The sequence below is a fragment of the Corvus hawaiiensis genome, chromosome 1 (genome assembly GCF_020740725.1).
Source record: "Corvus hawaiiensis isolate bCorHaw1 chromosome 1, bCorHaw1.pri.cur, whole genome shotgun sequence".
Classification (NCBI taxonomy): Eukaryota; Metazoa; Chordata; class Aves; order Passeriformes; family Corvidae; genus Corvus; species Corvus hawaiiensis.
The window spans coordinates 8942633-8968985 of record NC_063213.1 but is presented as its reverse complement, the minus strand read 5'-3'; the positions used below and the strand labels follow the sequence as shown (position 1 = coordinate 8968985).

At 38.6% G+C, this 26353-nt stretch overlaps 1 protein-coding gene across 2 annotated transcripts in view; it reads left to right on the top strand.

Moving 5' to 3' along the window:
- The window catches only part of PTPRN2 (protein tyrosine phosphatase receptor type N2), a 653490-nt gene that overhangs the window by 562201 nt on the left and 64936 nt on the right, over positions 1-26353 (top strand). For both annotated transcript variants that reach the window (XM_048327270.1, XM_048327179.1), the window contains one exon: positions 5626-5820. In XM_048327270.1, the coding sequence (XP_048183227.1) occupies positions 5626-5820 (195 nt within the window). The remainder of the gene's footprint in view (positions 1-5625; positions 5821-26353) is intronic.

Here is a 26353-nt window from a genome sequence, read left to right as displayed (position 1 = left end):
AAATAATTGTGCCACACTTGTTTCTGGACTAACTCAAATGATTTCTATTTTCATTTGCTAAACAAAAAATTTTTTAAATCATGGAAATGTTAGTCCTATTTCCTGGACTTAGTTTTTGGGTTTGTGCATATTTTGGGATTAGTTACAAAATAGATTATTTTCATTAATATGCAGTAATGAAATTATATTTCTTTTCTAAATAAACTGAAAAGTTGACATTTCCCTCAGATCCCAGATCTCCTGTTAGTCAGATCTGAGGTGACAGTGGCTGGGGAAGAAGAACAGCGTTGTAGATATGAAGCTATTTTTGTTTGCTTTGGACTGAACATTTACCATGCACCTGGTACCAGCTAGAGGAGAATGATTCATGTGCCATGGTCACTGGCTGGACCTGGAATACCTGAATATATTGTTTAGAGAATTTGCATTAAGTATGCAGCATCCTCTGGAGGCAGCTTTGAGGTGGAATGGCTCATCATCAATGACTGCAAATCTGAGGTGAATGTTTGCCATCTCTTAACTGGGATGCTTCAGTCAGGTCTCCTGCCTGTCCTGTGTCACCCTGAGGCTCTCAAATTCCGGTTTTGCAAATAAAGCAAGGGAAAAGATTCAGTATTGCCCATTCAAGCTTCAGTTACATCTAGTTTTAGTTCTGTGGTTGCTTATACTCTTAATCCTTACCAGGACATATACCTCAATATCTCTCTGAAACCAAAACAGTTTTAGTAAACTGTGTGACTTTAATGGATTTTCCAATTTCCTTAGGTGGATTTTCCAGTAGATGGCAGATAAAAATTTCTCTGAGTTATCTTTTGCCATCTTGCCCTCCTGTGACAGCAATGGCTGCTATGCATCACAGAGCTGTGTGGCAGAAAACACAGCTCCTGTCACTGGCTGGTGGTGTGGCCTAGCATTTCTGCTGGTAAGCAAGTCACATCTCCAAAGCAGGCCTGGACAGGTATCTGTGGGCTCCATTTCTGAACAGACTTGATGCCTCCTTATTTGAGAGGAGACATTCTCACCTCTTCAGGTTCAGAGACCCACCTAACAAAACGTGGTGGTAAGACCGGCTCCCAGTTGTTGTCTAGGAGGTACAGCAAGTCTCTTAATGCCCTTCTTTAAATGCGGATAAACTACATTTATGCTGCAGAGTGGTTCATTCACAACTAGAATGTATGGATTTGAAAATCTATTTGTTGTACCTGAGGAATTAGTTGCACTTCATGCTTCTCTCTGTCTCTGTGTGGACAACCAAATATTAGGGACATTTTAGAACCTCATTTTGAAGAGGTCCGGGGGTTTTCCAAGAATACAGTTTATGGTTTGTTTAAGGTTATCAATTGTGTGTCAAATGAGAAGCTCACTACAGATGATCATGGTGCTGTACTTTGAACTCATTTAACTCAACATTATTTACAGAATATTTATCTTGGTTATGGCAGTTTTTGTCATACAGTGATATTACTTCTCCATTATATACTGCATGTGACCACCACATAAGTTTGATAATAAATGTTGGGAAATAAAAAACAGAGTAAGTGCCTCAGTATGATAGCAATTCCCATGTGATGGGAAATAATGTCATAAACTTCAAATTACCTTTTAAATAAATGTTTATGTCCAACCCATCCATTAGATCATAGCCTGAAGGTCAGGAGGATCATTTCTTCATCTTTCACTGTATGCATTATGGTTGCTTTTTTAGGTGTAAATGATGTTTTTAAATGAAGAATGGCACTCGAAGTATACACAAACAATGGCTAGACATTACTGAGTCGCAGCATGGCAGAAATAGCCCCAGCCACTCTGCTAAATATAGAAATGCAGCAGTAAATTGAATTCATTCTTAGAAAATGTTTTTAATGGCTGAGACAATACAGAGATACAGTTCATGTCATTGTCACAGTATGAAGATTTGACATTTTAGTCAAGTTTGAATTCTAGTTGTGGTTTAGTAAATGGCTGATTTGCAAAGTGCTTGTGAGAGTAAAGTTTTTGGAGAGGAAGGCAGGGCATACCTGAGCATGCAGAGAAGTGCACTGCTAACAAATACCGTATTAAGAGGGTCTGAGCCATCTAGGGCTTTGTGCATTTGTGAAGAGATGCCAGCTCAGTAAGTGCCCAGGGATGGTGTGAAATACCCCACACCCTGAGACCCCGCTATTCCCAATGCATTTGTTGAAAGGGTACGTTGATGACCATCTCAAGGCAAAATCACATTTAGGCATTTCCCTGCTTTGAGCTGGATGTCCCTTGTCCATATGTCCTGGAAGAGCCCATATGGCTCCCCAAAACACCCCATGCATCAAAGCTTTTATATGTGGTGGTCTTAACCATGTTATCCCTGCAGTGCCAGGCTAGAAGCTGTGGGAGCTGGAATGGGTAGGCTAACAGAGAGGTGGCTTTGGAGGAGCGGAAGCTGTAGCTGTCCTGAGGTCGCTGATGTGTGTGGGGTGGGGCAGGTTCCTCACCCAGGCTGGACTGGCTGGGAAAGGGGGAAGGAGAAGCTCTCAAGGTCTGTCAGACTAATCTGGAAATAAATTCAAACCAAAAACTTCTGTTTACAGGCAGGGGAAAACCCATTGTCATGGAGATTTAAAACTCCAATCAAGAAATTCAGTGGTGTTTTTGCTTCAGCTATGATTTGACCTTCCTGTTTACATTAAACATTTTTTACAGCAGAATACAGTGACGTGGTTTCTTTGTTTGAGGTATTTGACAGCTACAGCAGTTCTGGGAGTAATTGTTTTGGTTCTATATATGTCAGGAAAGAAATATGTTAATATTTGGGATCAGGTATATTTTTTTTTGACATATTTAAATTTTTAAATTTGTTGTGTTTCTCAACTTCACCTTCCATGAGGACCATGAACATGTTAATTAATTTTAAAACAACATTTCTTAGTAACTTATTAAATCCTTCATGTCAAAAAAGATTTTTTTGATTAGAGACTAATCTATTCCAGAACCGGTTGTCTATAATATTGTTTCTTTTGTCATTATAATTAATGTAAAAATGGTACAATAATTTCTTAGAGATCACTTGATCTCAATTCTTTTTTGTTAGCAGAGGTCTATAATCCTTTCCACAGCAACCACTTGTAAAAGCAGAGGATTATGACTTGAGGCAGGATATGAACAGCAGGAACAGATCAACTTAAAAACAAAGATCCTGTTTGAGTACAAATGCTATTGTTAGCACAGAGTTGGGGTGAGTCAAGTGGCAGGATGTCTATTAGAATGTAATAAATTCATATCACTGCCACATGGCATGCTAGCCAGAAGACACATCCTTCTAGCAGTTATGTGATAGACCTCTTATTTTCATACCTTTACTTATTACAGTTTTGCTTATTCCAATAAACCATTCCCTCTGGGAATGGCTGATATCTAAACATCTGAGCAGCTTTTTGGTTTTCTGTAGATTTATTTTTCTGTCTAAAATGTTTCTGCTCTGCTATACTTTTCCCAAAATCTGCTAAAAGCAGGGATTTGAAATTACACTACTGCAAGGTCATTCTGAGGTTAGTAATAGTCATTGTGGACTATTGCTATCTTTTCTTAAGAAGTGTGTGATCCTCCAGAGAAAACCAGAAAAAGACGTTTTTTCTTTGTCCCTATATTTAAAAATAAGAGATACGATGACGTTTTTTCCTTTATTAAAAAGTCCTGGGTTTAATTCTGATAGTTTGACTGACCTATCTAACACCAATATATGTGACTCAATTCAACATATTTTTGAAGTTTAATTTATTTTTCTAGTGTTTTTCATGTTAAGGTTAGTAGGAAGCTACAAAGGTACCAAGTGACAGAATACATACTACTCAAGTGTAGAAAACCCCTATTTTTGGTAAAAATTAGAAAAATTCTTTCATGGCATAGAGAAATTAATATACAAAATGCAGTGATGGAGTCAGGTAGCAGTTTCACTTGGGACAGTCTTCTGTACAGTTGTTCCAACTACTTACAAGTAGTAATCTCTCCTTCTCAAGCTTTTATTGACTGTATTTTTGTAATAGACAGTGAAATAAATCCTGTTTATAAATGATATGAATTTCATCTCAGTATATCTTAATTTGTACTTGCATGCATGTGTATATATATATTATATATATATATATACACACACTGTATTAAACACCATCAAATAGTAAAACCACATAAGCATCTCTAATGGCAAGTAAGACAGAAGTTTTGGTAGAAGAGAATATTTGGAGGGGCCTTTAATCATTGTCATGTGGTGACAAGAGGAGACTCAATATAATGGTTTCAGGGAGTTTGTTTGAATGCTTGCTGTTGCATGGATTAGGATCCATCTTCAGTGTCCTAAAGTTTGCAAGGTTAAAAAAAGCCCCATACATAGTCTTAAGTTATATTTCCAGCTCCTGTCTGAAAAGAAGATTTTATTATTTTATTGCAGTTGATAAATAATGGTTTTCAGATCACCCTAATGATGGCACTTGGGCTGCAACTAAATTATCAATGAACAAGAAAACAGAAGCCATGGCATTTCAATGGTATGAATTCTTCAGCCTGTATTATTTTGTTAGCCTGAGGCAAGAGACTATGCTCTTAGTACTCGTCTGTGCTGAATGAGTAATCTGAGACAAATATGTACCCACGCCGCGTGTGCAGTATGGCCACATCCTATAGACTCACTGGTCTCGCTGTGTGACATAGGCAGCCAAGTATCATTCATGGACAATAGTCATATGTTAAAAAATGATAATTTCATCACAATGTCTGTGATCTCACCACCACAGCTGATTCTACCAGCATTACAACACGACAGTGTAACCGTGGGTCTGCTCATCCTGTTAGAATCAGAATTTTATACTGTCAGGAGTTGGTTTTACCAGCAGGATTTTCTGTTACCTAACCAGAATTCTGTATTTTTGCACGAATTCTATGCATGAGAGCAACTGAAAATACATATTCCCAGTGCTATCTATTTTGGTGTTTCAACATGACTTGCATTAGTGTGTGTGATAGCTTGAATTTTCTTTCTTCGCCAAAGCTGCTTAAACAATACAATGACAGATTTCTGCTTTTATTCTTCGTTAATGTCATTCTTCATCCTCTCTGCCCCACATCAGGGAGGAAGTGTTGCGAGTTTGCTATTTTAATGAAGAGAAATGAGGCATCTATCAACTAGGATTTACACTGGAGAGCACATCAATTCAGTTGCCTTGAGCTTGCTGAGTTTGCATATCCAGGGCCAAGCAGTGCTCTCAATTACTCCCGTGCAACCCCATTAACTTCGAGAGGTTGTGTGGTTCAAAAGTGGCTTTGCAGAACATGGGGCGATATTAGGGGGAGAAAAAAATATATATCTGTTAGAGGAGTCAAGCTTCAAAATATGATTTTTGGTTATCTATATGGAGATGTGCGTGCAGTCATAATTGCACTTTTGAAAGGTTAGGGTAGTCGTCGTGTAGTAATTTCATTGAGCATCTCTTTGTAGCTTTGCTTCACAGAACAGACAGCCGCCCAAAAATTACTGCAGTGAGAGGGAAAACACTTCCAGGCCTGGAAACATACTGTAAATCATATGTCTTTAGTAGACTCTCTCCTGTAATTACTCTTAACCGTAGGTTGTTTCCTCCTCTCTCTCTCTCTCTCTAGGAGCTATGCCGCCAGCGCATGGCAGTGAAAACCTCTGATCGCCCGGAGCCCCTGCACTCTTCCCGAATAAACAGCGTTTCCTCCCAGTTCAGCGATGGGCCCATCCCCAGCCCCTCAGCCCGCAGCAGCACATCGTCCTGGTGTGAGGAGCCGGTCCAGTCCAACATGGACATCTCCACCGGTCACATGATCCTGGTAAGGCACTTTTGTCTTCATGGCATGAGAAATGGCATCAGAATTTAGGCACCCGTGCAGCTTTTGGAAAGAGCTTTTAAAGACAAGGATGTTTTTCACAGGTAGGAAATATTCCTGAGCTTCATTGGTAATCTTAACTGTGTGTAATTAAAACTAAAGGGATTTTTATCTCCATTTCTTTTTCATTGTATCTTTTTTTTCTTCTCTGGGGAACATTCTTTTATCTTGGACATACGCGTGCCAGCTTTGAAAAAGATAAGCCCTGTGGTGTCCTCTTGTCCTATCAATTTATGTTTACCTCAGCTTGGACAACTGAAGAAAGCTGCCAAATTTCTGATCAGCTCACTGCTTTTTCTCTTGTGTCGCCAGTGTGTGGAGGCATGTGAGCAGAGAAGGCAACAGAAGACTAGTGGTATGGAGCAATTTGTTTCTGTCAGCCTTAGGAAAGGAATCTGACTTTTGAGCCTTGCCTGGATTATTTTTTTTTGGTCCTTGGATGAATTTCTTCCAAGCTGGATTTCTCCTGTTTGAAATAATCCAAATATATTCTGCTGATGGAGTCTATGTGGGAAAACTTGGGTTTCTTCCAAGCACAGTTTGAAACCAGTATCAGTGTAGAAGATGGACACATGAAGAGGTTTTGGGTGTAAGAGTCAGAGTCCAGTGGCTGGGACTGCTGGAGCTTGTTTCTGTCCTGCTGGGAGAGCTGTAGAGTAATCCTTCATTTCTTGTGCCTTATTTTCATCCTTCTTTAAATATTTACTGTCTTTCTAGAGTACATTGACATTAGCTGAGTAGAAGTTAGGTGATGGTGAAGAATTTCACCTAAAATTGTGTTATTTTGCTTTATATATTTGACTTCTGCTTTTACCTAAAGTAAGCACCTTTTCCAGTTGATTGTTTGCCATGCTTTTGGGAACTTGTCTCCATCATGTCATAGTTTTGGGCCATAATTGTTTGACTTCTTTCTTTTTCTGGACTTATATTTGAAAGTACTGTCTTCTGAGGTATTTTTCAAGTTCTTACAAGCCAACCTCACATCATGGAGAAAGGAACGAAGGCAGGCAAAACCCAAAGACCTAATTTGACCTCAGCCAGATTACTGACCTTCTTCAGCCTTGATCGAGTCAGCTATAAAACTGAGCAAAAGCAGGGCAGGATTTTAAACCAGATGCTTCCTCAGAGTGTATCATCCTGAGTAAATACATCTCTGCCATCCCCCTCCCAAAAGTAATTAATTGATTATTGTGTTAATATCTAGTAGACAAGTACAGTTTGGAAGGGTTGCTCCCACGACAAAATCATTTGTTACAGTTTTGACTGCTCCACTTTTGCCTGACCATAATTAAAATTCACTTGATTTCCTTTCATAGTTAAGCAAAATACTTGAGGCGGGGAGGAAGGGAGGAGACCTCCAAACATCTCCAGTTGCCCAACCTCAAAATAAGTACAAATTCTTAGACAAGGTTCAAAAAGTTCTGAGGCAATATATTCATATGGAAATAAGAGCAAAATTTCCCATGTCGATGGAAATATGCATTTAACATTTGCAAACAGTTTCAACTACTTCAAATTGAGCAAAATTGTTTTCAGTGACATTATTGGGAAACATAAAAAAATAATCTCAAAATCATGCTTAAAGGAGAGAAAGTTGCATATGGGAACCACTTATTCTGGCTCTGCAAATTTCTGCAAAATTGCCGGAAAGAATTGTCTTCATATGGCAATAAATAAACTTTAAAAAATAGTCACGTTGGTCAAGATCACTATTTCGGTGTTCAGTGTTCATAATTCAGTCAGTCCTGTTTAACTCTGGATGAACTCATACATGTGTTAACTATCTAACAGCAGATGTTGTATCTTGGATAGTAAGGGTTCAAAGAAGGGTGAAGAAATGCTGTAGTGTTTTGAGAGTGCAAACCACACAGAGAGAGTAAAAACAGTTAATTTGTTGAGTCTAACCTGAACAAACAAAAATCAGTGATTCAGGGGAGTCTGCCTATGTGCTGCAGCATACAGGATGGGGAAAAATTGTTCTTAATGGACTCAGATGATACAATTAGGAAGAAAATATGTGTTAGTATCGAAAGGATGCATTTAGCTTTGCTATCAGGGCAAGCCTAATAGGAGGGTCAGGCAGGCAGTGGGATGTTTACTTAAGGAAGTAGTTAAACCATAAATACAAGATTTGCCGAAGGCGAAGCTGGGTTAGGTTTACAAGGAAGGATCAGCATCTCTCAGCTACAGCACAGAAGCAGATGATTGGACTTGATCACAAATGCTCATGTTTTGTGTCACTGTGGGTCACAATGAAACTGGAGAGCTGACCCAGTTCATGTTCTGCTCAAAAATAAATGCACATATCTGTAATACCTTATTTACCTGAATTTCTCTCCTTCTGGGGATCATGTGGCTTGTTGGACCTTAGCAACAGAAGACAGCTCACCAGAGGTGAACTCTTCCTCCCTTTGCCTTGCAGATACAAGTGGAGGGGAGTGAGGGGCGACTTCACAACTTTTATACCATTCAACACAAAACATTTCTCAGTTCTTCTCGTTTCCCGCTGCCACCATCCTTTTGCCTTTTAAATTTTATACATACTTGCTTTGAAAAATATCTCAGTGCCTAAAAAAGCAATGAGAAATATTAGCAAGGGGCCTAGTAAGAATGCAAATACTCTCTGTTTCGCAGGGTAAGTGCACTTACAGGTTTGTAAATGTGTTTTTGAGTTCTACCATTTGCAGCGAAGGGGTAGTTAGCTGAGCTAAGGCTCCTCAGTCCTTATTGCTCATAGGTGCCAGGATCTCCCTAGAGAAAATAAAACAATGGATTACTGTGCAAAGTGGCAGCAGGAAATAATTAATTTTGATTCATAAACAGAAAAAAACTTTAATGAAAATAGCTTAGAAGTATGTGACTGCTGAATGACTCCGTGTAATCGTATTCAGAGGTACCATTGGCCAGAAATATTTCTGTAAAGTTGTTTCATTTGCTGGAAAATGCTATCAGTCGTACCTGCAGTCATATCTAAGTCACCTCACCTTAGGGTTTGTTGGATCTTGGGTTGGCCACAGGTACTGTTCTCTTGGAGGGCTTGCCACTTTTTCTTAGCCCATTGTTTATAGTGCTCGAGGTATGGAGAAACCAGGACTCTTTCAAGCCCTGTGGCTGTGGGGCAGTCTACTCACTTAGACTGAAACCAACCTTCAAAAGGAAAAATCCTGCATTTCTGCCACTTCCCTGTGCAGCAAAGGCGATGCCTCTGCACTGCTGACAGCACTGTGAGGTGGTTTGAGCTGTTGGCAGGAGGAAGCAGGGAGGGCTCAGGAGGCCCAGAAGGACAGCGATAACAACATTCAGAGATTTTTTTTTTCCTTTTCACTGTCGTTTTCATCACATTTCTAACAGGAGAGTGGCGCATATGGCGCATTTTGCTTCTGTCTTTCTAAAAAATCCAAGCACTTTGGAAAGTGTAATCAGAGGAGCATGTTTAATGCCGTCATGGTTGTGGCACTGACTGGCTGGCTTCAGCATGAGCAACAACTCAGGATGTGTGCCCTCATTTCAGTCACCACTGGTTTTGCAAGAAAACATTTTTCAGAACGTCACAAGGATAGGAACTTAGAACTAAATTTCTACCCACTTTATTCTCACGTGTACATCTATATTTCAGCTTACAAGAGTTCTAATAAAGGGCAACAATTCCGTTTGCAGTCCAGCAAGAAAACCAGAAGGAGTTTAAAAGTGATCAGGAGAGATTTAGGCTCCCTAACTTGGGTTCAATGTTTTAGGCACTTAATGAAGTGTTGGCATTGACTTTAGTCCATAAATTCCCCTTCTAGTTGATGAAGTGAGTGGGTGGCTATGAAGGTCTCCAGAGAATCAGGCAGAGAGTGGATTTCTCTTGAGACACCTCCTTTGTGCCTGTACAATCCAGTTGATATTTGCAGCTTACACGAAGAAGTCTCTTTCGTTTGTACTATAGCACAAGTTCAGCACCAAGGTGGATTGGATTCTACATCTGCTTCGTGTATTACCATGCTTTTTTGGTTAAAATAATTATAATTTTTTAATGAGGTTTTAAATCAAGAACAGTACTGCAAGAAGGGAATGTATGCTCCTGATGATAACAGTATGAGGTTGTTATCTGAATACCATATAAGAGAGGAAATTTGCAGTAGCAGAAGTGATTTTCTGTGTTTTGCAGGTTTTTTCCTTGTAAAGACAGACGTGCAAAATTTGGAGCATTATACATAAATTAGAATTTTGGAAAGTGAATTTACGAAAGATCTTTTTCAGTATTTTTTCTCCCTGAGGGTATGAAACTGCTTTATGTATTGGAAATAATAATAATCTGTGATTGTTTGTGATGATGTACTTTTCAGAAGGAGAAGAAAGTTTCACACCTGGGCTGAATGAGGTGGTGGGAACAAATGAACTAGAGCCTGAAATCTAGGGCCTTTTATCTAGGAGATATAAGTCTGCTTGTCTCTGGCAATATGCCTGTAAAACCAGAAGGACGTTCACCACAGAGGAGTAAAGGATGGCCTCCTGTGAGAACTTGCTGTCAAAGTTCTGGGACAGGTTGTGTCCCAGAAGGTGACACAACCTCAGCTGGGGACATGGGGTGGGTGCCTGGTGCTGCCAAACCCAGCAAACCCCAGGTGCTGAATTTTGCATCAACTTTAGTTTTGATACTGAATCACTGGCAGGATTGCTGTAGGACTGGGAAGGGTAACAGGGAATAGTTTCCAAGATTGAACCTGTGGGGTTTTGATAACATTGATATCCTGTACTCTCTGAATAGTAACTTTTTGATGGTTTCTAAGCAATTTCCACTCACTCTCATTTTTTAAAATGAACTCTTTTTAAAATGAGTTCTATAGGATAGCAGCTATAGATTTTCCTTTAATTGAATATGGAAGAGTGTAGAACTGAGTGACTGAAGACACATTTCAACAAGAGAAGGTATTTGCTAGATCCTGTACTACATCTTGCTGAAATTCCTTGATTTTATTCTTAAAGCTGCAATAAAATTGGGAGCAAAAGGCATCTAAACACACTTGTCTAAATAAAGAGAGAAGCTCCAGCATGTAAGGATGAATAGCACTGTGCTAGAAGCAGGTGTACTTTCCACCTTGACCTTAATCCGTGTACATGCTAAACATTTCCTGAGCGAAGCAGCATGCAGGGCATGAGTGCAGTGCACTGCCTGGGGACCCAGATGCTGCAGAGGTGATTAATGCTGGCAGGGACAAAGGTGAGGAGTGCAGGTATGGAAAACAAGGTCTTTGTCACAATTTTTTTTTTGATTATTAAATGGCTCCTAATATTTTTTTTCTTTTCCCACCATCTTCTACCAGCATTAATACCTCTTCATGCATCTCAAGAATATAAATACCCTGTTTAAAAAAAGCTTGTGACTGAGAAAATGAAGAAAAAAATCCTCACATGGGAAGGGAAACAAGTCAGTGGCGAAGTTTAGCTAAAGGGTAAGCTCCTTACATATGTGCTAAGTGGATCTAAACCCCAAGTTATCTTTCAGCTGTGCCAGGACAAATAGTTGTAGAAGTCTCACCAAATTAAGTCCCAAGAAGGCTTTGGCCCTAAAGGCCATTTCATCATGAACAGTTGGGCAGGAGGAGTCACAAGGGAAAGGGCTGTCGTGTATTGTGTTACTCAGTGACAGGATAGCCAATACCCCAAAAAGACATAAACACTGTGGATGGGAAAATCTTTACCCATCTCTCCCTGAGTTGTCATGCTTTTAGGGACAAGCAGAGCTGGCTGCCTCCTGAAAGATCTTCTGCTGATGAAATAGTGTTTATCCTTTCATTTTACATCTTTTTTTCCCCTCCCTAAACGTTTAAGTTATTTTGAAACATTTGCCTGTGTTTGTTTAAAGCTGAGACTTGACATACAGAAGCAAAGAAAAGCTGCAAAGAAAAGTGAAAAAAATCTTGTGGCATATGGAAACAGCTCTACTAATAGAGTCACAAATCTAATAAATGGATGTATGTACTACATAGATTTCATCAATAAAACTCAGAAAAAATATTCATGAACATGTTACCCTTTAATTCTTCCATTTTTATTTGTTTCATAATAAGTTGCCCTCCATTTTCTATATTAATTTTGTTGAATGGGCCTTAGGAAATAATGACAATTGCAGAGTCAGTATTAAATTGAGAAAAACATTCCTCTTGAACATGGTATGAAATTGATTTCACAATCTTTTTTTCCCTAAATTCTTCCTTTTCAGTTATTTTCCCCTAATGTATGTATGATTAGAAATAACTCACCAAATTTCTGTGACTACATCTTGCTCTGTCATTTGACTGTGTTCATTCCAGCATTGTTTAAGCTGCTTTGGTTGAACACTTTTAACCAACTTATATAATTCCCTAAGGCTTTTTGTAGAAAGATGAAGAAAACATTTCTCTTAGCGTTCTAGAGTACTAATTTAAAAAGCATTACATTGGGAGAAATATGTGACACAAAACTAGGTTATGCAACTGTGTGCACCAAGTAAAAAGAAAGGATCATTTTCTTGGCTGAAACAAATCTTGGTGGCTATCTGGACTTTTTTCAGTTTCACCCAGCTTTCCTGCATTTCTAGAGGACATCCAGGTAATGTCAAGGCAAGACAAGTATCAGCTGTAGCAAGTAGCAAGAGATGGTAATTTAATGAAAAAGATCTGAGTTTTGATACTTCAGGTTGAAGGCAAGGAATGGTACTGGATACTCTGCTGCTTCTGAGAGTCTCATGAACTTCACGAGAGTCTCGTGAAGATGGACATTCATCCAGGAGATCTTGTCTTTTGGCTCCAAATGCATCCTCAGTGATGAAGTGCTCTTGCTGTACTTGTTCCACTGTGCATGCTCACATCATGCATTAAATCCTTGATAACTCTTTGTAGGAGATACAGCAGTTAATCATATTTTGGATCTAACAGATGGAAATGCCTGTTTACAAGGAGAACGATATGAGAAAGTGTGGTTCAGGAAGACTTCTCAGGCAGGAGACCCAAGATGATTATATATGTTACAGAGTATTTCTGAGCTGGTGGCAGAGTTCAGATATGAGAAGGTGGTGAGTTTTGACTCACTGTGGGGTAAAGAAATGACTCACATGGGTTGCTAGACATGGTGCACTGCTAAGATCCAGTGACGTGTGGTAAATGGGACTACAGCTCCAGAGATTCTCAAAACATGTAAGAGTTCAGGGTGAAACCAGGACTTGCTTCATGATACTTCTAAAGAAGAGACATAATATTGGTATTGTGTTTTTGCACTGCTGTGCCAGTTGCAGTTTAGGATGCCCAGGACATCTCCATCAGTATTTTGGAGAGCTCTTTCTCTTTGTGTGGGCCATGCCAGCAGAAGTTACTGGACATGGTCTGGTTATTTGTAATGAAGACAGTTCAATCCCACTGCTGATTCAAAAAAGTCTGGTTATGCTCATCTTCAGGGCAAGATTTAAAAAAACTTATACTTTGCTTTTTGCAACTCCTTCTGAGATTAGACCATAATTTGGCAGTGTCTTCTGAGTAAGGTAACAGAATTTCGGTGGTATTTGGAAAATTTGATGTGTAGGACACAGACAAAATGCTCCTGTGGTGATAAAATTTTGCATGTGCACCCACGACGCAGCTGTGGAAACATTTTTAAATGAGGAGATAAACATTAAAATAATCTGTGAAGTTTGCTTGTGGATGACATAGTATTTGCTGTTCAATGAAAGAGGACTGTTTTACTTTTTTGGTCAAAACCAGGTAAAGTATTCTACCCTGAAATATTACATCCCTACCCCAGTATGTCTTTATAAAAGACATAACTTTACTATGAGTTTGTCTCCTTTATGTAACTGTCCTTTTGTTTCAGACCAGAGTAATATCTTACTTTTTTTCTAGTTGGCAGCTCTCCCTCAATGCTGTCATGTCTCTCTTATCCTCTTTTCCTAAACTCATGAGCTAATGCTGCTTTAGGTTGCCAAGCTGGCCAAGAAAACCCTATTCATAGCAAGGGAGAATTATGAGTTCCCCCTTGTTGCTGGCTGTGTGTTGGACCTTTGCATTGAACTGAGAATAGAAGGGAGGGGTGATAAACTGCTCACAAGCATCACCTCCTCCAAGCATGACCTGCCATTGCTCTAGGAATTATTCGCTGGTCTTTTTCTTTCTGGAATGACTAAGAGGGCTGGTGTCCCGGTCCTAAAATGTTTTTGTCCTGTGTCTGGTCAGTAGTAAATCCATTAAGGTTTGTTGAAGATGGTTGGTTTCTGAATTTGACCCATCTGTAAAATATATTTCTCCGACTATGTATCACAACTGTGTTATTTTTAAGATGATTTATGTGAAGGTTCACCACTTTCTGACTGGGCTGTTTGTACCAACTAGAATATTCCCATGAACATCCAAAAACCCTACTGCACATAGCAACTAAGTTCTAGTAGCTGTCAGAGTGCAGTGAATTGAAGCACGTTTCTGTACATCTTTTATTAAATATGTGCACATGCAGCACATTTCTTTAAAGAAAATAAAAGGTGACAATGTCTCCTCTTTGGTTGCATTATATTTGTACTTCAGCACTGAAGAGAGTCTAGTAATTATAAAGCCGTTTAAGCAGTTTTATTTTAAAATTAAAAAGGTACTAAACTCGAGAAAACAAGTGCAGTCAGTTGTGTACTACTGACTACTTCTTTCATTCTTTCTGTATTTAATTTAAGTGGACTTTAGCTGGTTGCAAATAAAAACACTAAAGGCACAACGCACACCATGATTTGTGTTCTTGCTGTCATGCAAATTCACAGAAAGAAGGAAACATATTAAAGAAATTTGATAAGACCAGGTGGTCTGAGTGAATAATTTCCCTTTCATTAACATATTCCCCTTATTAACTCTGTAATTAATTGTACATAGCTAAGGAAAGCTATGGAAATTGCATTTTGAGATGTATCAAAGCTGACTTTATGCTTCAGACTTCCATGCAATTTACTATTAATGAAGCAAGAGATGGAGGCCCCAAATCTATAATTATTACTTACTATTTGAATGACAAGCAAAGAATTTTATCAGCACAGTTTCAAATGAAAGGGGATTAGCAGCTAATGTTGAAATTGTTAATCTTTCTTATTAAAATAATTTTGACGAGAGTGTTTAGCCTGAAAGAGGTTTCTGGAACATCATTTACCATTAAAACAGCTATTTTCTGAGGCTCAGTATGAATTTGTCTAAGTTTGACAGCAGGGTGCAAATATTTTTTAAATGAATGAATATTTTATGGGAGCTAAGGCTGTTCATGTGTGAGCTGATGCCGAGCTGCTTGCTGTGTGCATATTCCTAGAACGTGTAGCAGGATGGTAGTTCAATATCCATCTCACCAAAGTGAAGATGTCTACTGAGATAACAAGGGGAAAAAAGCTACAGCAGGAAAATCTGAGAGCTGAAATTGCACCCACGGCTGTGTCTGCAGACAAGTGATTAGCGGGTGGGAGCCCACGCAGAATCAGGCCCTAGATCTTGATGATATTTTTATGACACAGTGTTACTTCATGTTTATTTAGGCCTTCTTATTCCTTTAAATATCAGTATATTTTCGGGTTTTGTATATTTTTATTAGGATCATGTGCCTTGACATGACTGTTCAGTGGTGGGTGCTTTATACCCACATGCATGCTTGTGTACAAATACCATGTAGAGCAATGGTGTCCTCTATAGGTATAGATAAATATTTTGGAGCAGAGATATAATATATACAACTTCTCTGCTTTAATGAAAAACTGTTTGGCATTTTAAATTTTAAAACCTTTCGTTGCAATATTTGCAATTTTTGTCTCTTACAGGAGTGTACAAATGAAGCTGACAAGGCTATTTGTGCTCCTTGGGATGAGGAAATTGTGAATATATAGTGACATAAATGGCGAAAAGCACAGCAGTGATAATTTATAAAATTTAATTTGCGGTGGTCTCAGCCACATCAGTACTGAAGGAGATGTATGTTAAAGAACCTTTTTCATTTGCCTGTGTCACATTACAGAAAAAAGCTAATGGAAAAGATGTCACATGTCTTTGCCAGTGACAAATTTTACCAGTGGAATAGATAGAGATCATTTAAATGCTTTAAGACATTATTTGCATGAGTGGACTATGTATAGAAGTACCATCAACACAACAAACCCTCATGTACCTGCTCTACCATGAGATTACTCCAAGCTTTACCTCTGTGTGGACCACATGGAACTTCACTGGGCTCACTCCGAAAACTGCAGGTTACAGAACTGACCTTTTATCTGTAGTCCTACAATGTTCCTTGGAACAGTCTTGCAGATGGAGTGCTATTGGAGCAGGAAGTGTCCTAGAGTGTACATTCACTTCTTGCATCAGACAATACCAAAAGAACTTCAGCTTAAGCATAGCAGTTGGTAAATAGCATGCAGTAATGATACCCAGAGAAGCACTTTCATCATAAATCATGTTTTGTATGTATTATAATTATGTGTTAGGTCAAAGGCATCAGGGGTTCTTCTTAATCTGTAAGAATCATAACAAACTATGTAGACCATGACAATAAGAGACAGTCACCATGCCAGTGTGGTAGGCTGGGGTGGACTTAAGAGATGGAATTTTTCAAGGATGGAGCTAATGCAGAACCCAAACCCAAGGCTTTCTAAGTGAAGGAGTATTTCTGATGCAGCTATTTATCTACTGCTTTATCTGCTGCTGGGGAAGGCACCTGGAAACATTGGGTTTATTAACCACAGCAACCTAAGGTGCCCAGGGCAGTGCTGGCTCCCAGCAGAGGGGTGTCCTTCTGCTGGTTGTGTGTGTGTAATACCTGCCTGAGAAAAGTGCTTTCTTCATTCCTCATTGCCTCCTTTCACCTTTTGGTGTCTTTGTTTGCATTAGACCAGTTTAATTAAAAACATCATGATAGTGTCTAGTTGCTATAGTAAATTTACTAATGGTGCCTAGTACACTATTTCTTCTGGAAGTCCAGAAATTACTTTTGTGTCATTTGTAGATCTGTTGTAGTCTGGAAAACTCTGTGGTATCTGAAGGTATGCACCAGCCTTCAACTTACCATATGGTGTCCTTACAACTGAATTTTGAGAAACTTTGTCCTTCAGGTAGGATTCTGGGGCCTGATAAAAGAAATTTTGATTAAAGTCACCAGTATCCTTTCAACTCACTTCAGTAACCAAAATAATAATAGGCCAATGCTTATACACTACTTTTGATCAGTGGATTCAAAGCTCTTTTTAAAGGTTGATATCATTATCCTGTCTTTTTAGTCCAGGAAACTCAGGCACAGACAGGGAAGCATCTTGACCAAGACAAACCTTAAGGTTGGAAACAGAGCCAGAAGTAGACCCCCATTCACTGGTGTCCCAGTGCTGTGCTCTCACAACTCATCATGTTGGCTTTAACAGAAAAAGGATTGTATTGAAGGGTAATATTTTTGCCCTTTTTTGTCACTCATTACTCTTTTTTAAGACATGAAAGTATAAAGGAATTCTGGACTTGGATTTGCCAGATTTCATTCTGTGAGTTTGGTTTTCACCTCATTATCTAAGAGCAAAATATTCCATATTTGGAGAGCTGACTGAAAGATATTAAATACATATTGGAAAAACTTGTGAAAACCAAACTGAGGATGTGCAGTCTATAGTAAATAACCTCTGTGATGGAAAAGGGTGCCTTCCACACATTTTTTGAGTCTCTTCTGAACTGATAAAAGTTTTCTTCAAGAATATATGCCCAATCTGCTAAATCCTTAGCAATCATGCACATGCACCAAATTTTAGGTTCTTTTTCTTTCTGTTTAACAGTCAGCTGTACTTTTACTGTCTACACAAAGCTACTACTCTCACTCCCTCAATGTATTCTCCTTGTTCAGCATTTGAAGGAAAGGGTTCCAAGGGAAAGAAACAGCATGCAAGGAAATGTTGAGAGTTATCAGCTATGACCAAAATTGACTTCTTCCCATAGCATTTTCTTATTTAGCCATGTTCCAGTTTTTGTTTTTCTGACTTTCTTCCTTTGCAGTATAGTGTCTTCTTTCATCATTTCACTTCTTTGTTGACCTCTACAGTCTGTTCTTGGCTTCTTCTTCTTCTGTCCTCTTTCACATTGTTTTTTCCTTGTTCTTATTTTGCCCTCTGTCACTTCAAATATTTTCATCTGTGGATTAGACCAGTGTTCCTCAAACTTCTTTAAAGTGTTAACCTTTAATGGCTTCCATGGAAACCCAAGAGTCCCAGGAGCAGGCAGAATGTCTTCAGCTTATGCACTTCTAAAGCTTTTCTACCATCACTTCACAATCCCTTTTGAATGCTTTCATGAGAAAAATATTTGAGAATCTCTGAGCTAGGCCAGCCTCAGTTGAAAATCCCATGGTGCATAGATAAAAGGTTACCTGAAAAATGGGACACTTCCTCTAGATTTGGGAGCTGGGTAGATGCCAGCTGCATCTTTCTCACAGCCAATGTTGCTTATTCTCCTACTGCATGTTGTTTCAACGTGGCTGTGAGTGTGACATGGAAGGCGTAGGGCAGAAGTGTCTTCTCCCGCAGGCTCTTTTAAGTCCTGGAAGGGCTTCTGTGAAAAAAGAGTTTCTTCATGGCTTACTGTCACAGAATCATAAAATCATTTAGGTTGGAAGAGACCTCGAATATCAAGTCTAACCATCAAAAAACCAATGTTTCATCCAACCTGCTTTCTGAGCTGTCTTTTATAGTCAAGCTCTTGGTTTTTACTATTGCACTGAGTTTGCTCTGCATCCACGGAACTGGCAGTTCACTAACTGGTTGCTTCTCTGTGGTTTGCTGTGTGCAAACATGGAACTTCCTAGGTAGTGGACATGGTTCCAAAATGGTCCTGAGAGCAAGGATTTGATCATTGAAGGTGTTTGTGGAGTTTGAAGTGTCCTGTCTCTGTTACAGGAGTTTTCTAAGGAAAAGGCTGATTATCCAGTCTGTTCTTTCCCTGCTTTTTCTCAGAGGTGACCATGTGGTCACTTGTTCTTATATGCGTAGTCTGCCTGTGGGCTGTGGGTATAGCATGAGTTGCAAGACTTCTTGGATTTCATATTGCATGTTCTCAATTTTCTACAACCTCTTGTGTGTTTAGGCACAAACTCTATCAATTTGATATCTTACCTTGCCTCACCACCCAAAAAAACCCCAAACCCACACTGAAAAGCAGAGGGGTTTTCCTTTATGAGTTATTATTTTTTTCCTGGAGAAGCACCTTTTCACTTTTATTCACAGGTTTAAGAGTAGCAGTAAGTAAGTACTTATCCCTTTGCTCTAGTAGGGGTATTATGTCTGTAAAAGTAATATTTTCCTTTCTGCCCTCAAGATGGCCAGTGTTTAACACAGTCTTATTTTTCCAGACTATCTATAAATCACATCATGTTCTGTATCATTTGGATATACTTGGTCATGGTTGCTTGGGTTTTACTGGTTTCATTACCTCTGAAGAACTTGACTACACTTGAAGAGAAGATTATTTTTAAACATGACATTTTCAGAATTCTTTATTTATCTCTTGGTAATTCATATATATATAGTAAATGAAGATGACTATACAAGCGCTCTGAAAAGAAACACAGACTTTAATTCATTAAAATTTAAATTTGAAAATACAGTACCCAACAGAGAACCCAAATTTAGATGCTTAATTGAGTTAGCAGGGCTACGAGAAGAAGAAGCCAGGAAATTTGGTTTTGTGTTTTCAGCCAGGTAATTAGTGTGCAGTAATATATTTTTTAAGTTTTCATTTCAGACACACAACAGACATATAAATGAATCATAGATATGTCTTGGATTGTGGTATGGTGTTCAAAACATTAGTAAGAAAATGAAGCGAGAAAGGATCATCTGAAAAATTGATTGTGTTAGAAGAAAATAGCAGTTTCCTGTGAGAATGGTGTTGGGTGTCAATATTTATCAAAAAGAGTCAAAGGACTTGATATGTATATTTTTGTTCAGTTTTCCAGCTAGTTTTTATTCAACTGTGTAGCTTGTGCTTTTACATTTTAGCAAAGCTACCAGAAATGCTTCCCAAAATGTCTCAGCTGACGAATTCAGCTGACACTCTCCTTGGCACCAGTTCCTGTACTGCAGAGCTGTCTTTAATGGGGAGGTTTGGGCTGAGTCTTTCCTTGTTTTGGATTTATTTTTGGCTTTAAGAAATGTCACAACATATCCCGTGCTGTGAAATAACAGTATTTGGCTAAGAGGTTTAGACCTTAATTTTTGAATAGTCTTCTTTTAAAGGCTGTTTATTATTTAAGATTTCTGTAGTGAAATCTACTATAAGAAGTACAGAAATTTTAGTAACTGATTCTGGATAATTCACCTTTTACATATATATTATTTACCTTAGCATGTATTCATATAAACAGCATTCAACATGTGCATAAATTCATCTACTCACCAGCCACTTAAACCATGTACTTCTAAACAAAACCCCCAACCAAAAACCTGTACTAATTCCATCACATTCAGAATATTTGGTATACTTGTGATTACAAAAATGTTATCAGATATGGATTCATTAATGTTGCCTGACCTTTAGCCATCTCTATAAACATGATCATGGGGTAAGAAAAAAACATCTGTCAAGAATATTTCTGCAAAAATTAGTGTTTTAGGAGCATATTCTGTGACCCTGGGAAATTCATTTTGGTGTTTCTGCCCTTTCATCCCCCATCTGTGAAGCAGCAGTGATACTTGCCTCCCCTGCAGAAGTAATGTGAGCACTTTCTGACAGTTGGACAAGAACGTGCTATAGAAATACAGGGATTGTAAGGGAGAAAATTATATTCCTTTTATGGCAATCATCTTCTCTTTTTTGTTGAGGTTTATTTAAAGCAAAGTAATTGCAGGGGTGAAACTTCATAGGCATAATTTAGATTTCAAGAAAGGGGGTAAGGAGGAGGAGATGAGGGTGGTTTTATTTTAAGACCTAGAAGACACCATTAAGTAGCTGATATTCCTTGAGAAGGGATTCCTTGTAGAATGAATTTCTTTATCTTCTGCTATATTTAGAGAGCCAGGTAGAGTAAATACTTCATAATTAAGCATTCCATTTTTTTAATGTTTAACTTCTTAGCTGAATTTCTTTTTAAAAGTATACTTGCCTGCACCATTCAGTTTTAAGCAATGCTTAACATCACTTGTATTTTCCAAGATTTCCTCCAGAGATGACAACCTGTGTCAGTCCACACCAGGTTGTATCCATCCATTTCATTGGGATTTCATTGAACACCTTTGGCAGCTGGGAGCTGTAAGAAAAGGGATTAGCAAGTGTTTGTGTGACACACACTGATCCCAGCACCTGCTGATTGGATTGAAGTAATCCTTTTACAGGTTACAAAACTCTATTATCAGAGCATTAAGAGAGGGAGAGATGGTGATATACACTGCATCAAGGCTATATTAATTTAGGTAAACAGAAGATAGGTGGCCATCTAATATACTTGTGAATTACAGCCATTCTTGCAAAAGTTGTTCACTGGTCCAGTCTGGTAGATAATGTCTTGCACTCCTTGTGCAAAGGTGATACTTCTCTAGCAAACCAGGAACAGTAATTTAACATTATTTTAGATGGCATGCTGAAAGCACAACTGCTCTCTAAGACCACGTTTAGGTGTTTACAATGAGCTTTACATCTAAAAATATGAAACTGAAACTATGGAATGTCATTTTTATTGTTGGCTGGTATCACCATGGAATTTAAATTATTTCCTAATAATGCAACCTATTTGAAGCAATCTAGGGATATTATTCTCAACCATACTGAATAGTTGCTTTGTCAGTGAAATGCCTCCCTCTGTGTTTTTTTTTAGTTTTCCTTCATCACCTACCATATTATGTATGATATTAGTAGTGTTTTATGCCAAATTACAAGTAGAGCTCCATGGTATTTTTCAGTACATAACTGAAAAGCCTCAAAAATATTTTTTTCACTGGTGTAATCATGTTCTGAGGAATATGAGAAATATTAAATCAAAACATATCATGGTAGTAATATGGCTGCAAACATGGAGGAGGAAAAATAATTTCTCAGGGTCTTTTACAAAGAGAAAATACAAATTCCCACTTTTTTATTTCCTATATTTTTTTTCATTTGTGGTTATTGTAAGCAGGAGATCTGAGATGGCACAGGACACGACAGAAAAAAGAAAGGAGCCTTCAGCCTGAAATGACTGACTAACCAGGTGATGAAATCCTGGTTGCAGTAAAGCAGTGGATGCAGAACACTCCCCAGGATTGAAAGCATGTGAGATTTTATAGCCAGATAGTAATTCACTGAGATTTCTTCCAGATACAAGTTCTGTGAGATACTGACAATGAGCTACCACAACAGAATTTTTCATTTTATATGTCTATATAAGCCAAATATAACTACCCCAATAAAGTCACATTTCTTTGCAGTTAATATTGAAAACTTGATATTCTAGACTAAAGCTCGTGTTTCTGACAGTTATGGATTGATGCTTCAGAGATGGAGCTTTCTTGGTAAGATTTACAGGCTCTGCATTATTGTGGGTTGGTTGGATTAGAACATCAGAAACAACTGTGGGGCTTCCATGGAACAACTATTGGAGAAAACTGATGTTCTTAACATGCTAGTCGATGGAAAGACTGAAATTGGCTGAGATAGTGCATCCTCTATTTATTTAAGGTTTGCTTTGCTAGGAAGAAAGGCAGGAAAGCATGGGCATAGTTTGGCTCTGCTCCCATGTTTCAGCACCACTGAAAGTCTCTTCATGCAAACACGTGTGGTGAACTCCCAGCCTTCTGTCTGTGCAAGAACACCAGGGCAGCTCAGGGACAAAGTCAGATCTTCTGCAAACAAGACTCCAAAGTAACTTCAGTGTTACTATGAAACCATGCTGGGAAGTGAGAAATGCTTAGAAAATGTGGAAAAAACATTATGATGCTCTGCGGGATCTGAATATGGCTCAAGGTTCTAATAGTGACACTGATCTCAGGGAGCTTTATCTGATCAGGTCTGGACAAGTTTGGGTGCACCAAAATAGAAGAATAAAGTGATCATTTTATAAAAGAGGAGTGGGGAGAAGGAAAATAGAAGAGAAATGAACCTTTCTGTTGCTATTCCCCAAGTCCAGACTCCAGCCCTAGAAAATAATGGAGCACATATTGAAAAAGGAGTTGCTGATTATCTGGAGAGAGATTTTTCAAGGGCATAAAAGGAAAAAAGATGTACGGGTGTCATTTAAGAGGATGGGGAAGGCTGGAGTCCTTCCTTTGTGTGTCTGCTAATCTCTTTCACCCTTTCCATTGGATAGCTAAACAATGAGTAAGAATATGCATAATTTTATAAAGAGCAAATCTTGCCTGGACAAACCTGATTGCTTTTAAGTAAAACTACAAAACCAAGTAGGTGAAGTGAAAACAACAGATGTAATACATAAAGATTTTAATAAAGTCTTGACACTGTCTCATGAATAGTTAATTGAAAAATTACTGTCAATTTTTTAGAGGATAATTATGTGGATTGAAATGGAGCAAAAGGGTGATATACAAAAAGTAATGATCGAAAGCTATGTCTAGGAGTGTCTGGCAGAGTATAGGAATTGCTCTTAGATCCAGTTATATTTAACTTTTTAAATAATGATGTAGAAGTGAGTGCAAGTGACAATGGCTTTTATCACAGTCTAAAGTTCTGCACAGATGTGATAACAGAGGATTAATTCAAAAGTCTGAAAATGTTAAACCTGAAAACACATGCAACAAATAAATTATCTTTGAAGAGTTGCAAGAAGACATATCTATAATTTGCATAGATCCATTAATTCATGATCTGTGAAGACACTGGAATATATACAAGCAGGAATTATGGAGAACAGCAATATTATGAGCAAGCAGACTAAAGTTAAAATAAATGGCTTGGTGAAAATGAGTAACAAATTAAGTTTGAAATAGAAAAGCAATATTGTTGACATCTCTGAAGAAACCATCTCAAATGAGAACTAGTATTCCTTATTGAAAATATTTGTATATTTCCAGGTATACAGTGTGTAGTTCAGAACAGTTGGAGTCCCAAGAAGTAATAATGAGCTGTGCTTTAGGCTTCTGCTTTAGATACAGAGCAGCCAAATGTTAGAAAGATTCTAGTGTAGTACAAGAAATGACATTATTTGAAGGCCTGGAAGCAGGTAATCAGATAGGCTTCTTCTGTCTCTGAATTCTATAGCTCTGTGAGTAATATGAGTGGGAACAGAGAAATTTACTGTGAAGCCACTAATGATAAGGTATTAAGCCAGAAAAAGGAAGGAAGGACAAAACCATATGTGGTGTTGAAAGCAAATTGGGTTTATGCAGAAAAGTGTTCCTCTTATATGTAGTCAATGCAATGTGTACTAAAGAACACAAAGAAGTTGAAACAGAGGAGCAAGAATTCTAGGGCATCCTGGGCCAGAACGATGCAACCCATGAGTCTGCAAGGAAAAAAAGCGAAAAAAGCCGTTGCTTAAATTAACTGGAGAGAATACAAAACAAACTTTTTCAAGTACAGTCTTTTACTGCACAATTTGCTATATGATGGCAAAGACAAATTCTCTCCTCTGCACATTCCTTCTGAGGAACCCAGGGAAGCATGACAGCACTGCCTGGGCCTCTGCATCCCTGGCAAAAGCAGCAGCAGTTTGAAAGCAGTGGCTCCCACACTGTTGGGTGAACACTGTGGGTTTGAGCGGTCACTGTTCACAAGGATTAAGATAATTTTACATCCATGTCTTCAGCTGACATTTGAAATTCAATTAGACCTGTCAAGGTCTGTCGATTTGAGAGCTGCACATCTTTTCACCGAAAGATGCATCCTCAGTCATGAAAAGGGTTTCTACTCAAGTACCATATTGGAAGTATGTTGTCAAAAATAATTGTGGTAACTGAACATCAGCTAATAAAATAGGCATTTTTAAAACAAATATTGTGACAGATGCAAACCATATTATCTCTGAAGAAAGTATTTTGTCTCTTCACCCCAGTAACAAGTGATAGGAGAAGAGGGAATGACCTCAAGTTGTGCCAGGGGAGGTTTAGATTGGGTATTAGGGAAAATTTCTTCGCTGAAAGGGCTGTCAGGCACTGGAACAGGCTGCCCAGGGCAGTGATGGAGTCACCACCATCTCTGGAGTTATTTAAAAGACATATAGATTTGGTACTGAGGAACATGGCTTAGTGGTGGACTTGGCAGTGCTGCGTTACCAGTTGGACTCAATGATCTGAGAAACTTTTCCAAGATAAATTATTCCATAGTTCTATGATTTAGAGATTGACCAGTCAATTAGAATTTAATGGTTATATTTTTAACCTTATTTAGTCATAGAGCATGGATTGGACACCCCTTCTGAAAAACAAAAAGAATAAAAAAACCACCAACAACAACAAACCTGAAGTGATTTGAAGCTCTAACAAAGCCATGTTCTGCCATAGCCAAGCCAGGCTACTGTGCTCTGTCTTTGTGCCTGTGTGCAGGCACATGGAATCTGTCTTAATATGTGTCACTGGCACCATCTCTTTTGGCCATTCATTGTCCCTGGGACAGCTTCTCATCCTCTGGCTGAAAGCGCCTCTTTTGCCTTACAACTCGCATGTCTTACAGTAACAATAGATTTTATAGCACATCCACTCTGTCCACATAATGTCAGCACATCCTCCTTATCCCCACAGCATGTTTGGTAGCAAGAGTATCTCCTCTGTCTAAACAAGAGAAAGCATGAACTGGGCTACCAGTTGTCGTTGCAGGTGAGGCCCTGTGGAAGGAAAATAGGATTAATGGAATTTAAGGTGCATCAAAAGACCTGTGCAAGCAGATGGAGTTTGTTTGAATAATGGCATATACTTGGGATTACAGGACTTGCCTCATGCACATACTGGTGAAACTAGACCTCTGCTTTTTTCAGCAGGCTTGAGGAGCATTGCAATAACAGTGGTGACAACCTCTATTTATTTTACCTGCTGCTCTGGGACAAGGACAATCATGTGCGTGTTTGACATGTTGGTAATGAATTTCTTTTGTACCAGGCAAACACTGCAGAATGTCTCATCAAAACATCCTAATTAAGGAGTGGATTTGAGTAGACGTACAATCTCTAAAATATCAGAAGTTCCACTCAATTTAATGCATCCAGCAGCTCCCAAGAGAGTGTTTCAAAATCACTAAGCTTCTGTTTAGCAAAATGGGGATGAGCATAGGGGCTCTGAAGGACTGTAAATGAAAGATTACTTAACACTGAGGGAATTGTCTGGCTCCTGAATGTTTTAAAGCAGCTTCTTTCTCAGTAGCTTTTAAAAATGTGTGTAAAGCAGACGTTCATATTGTGGAGAGCCTTCCATGGGTGCATTCAAATAGTCAAACCCTCTACAAGGTCTGTCAGGAAGTGCCCTGTGAATCTGATCCACGTGATCCAGGAATGGAAACCACACAAAAAATGGTTGGTTAAAGTAAAGATTTCAATGTTTTCATTTGAAAATTCATTTATCTTTACACTCAAG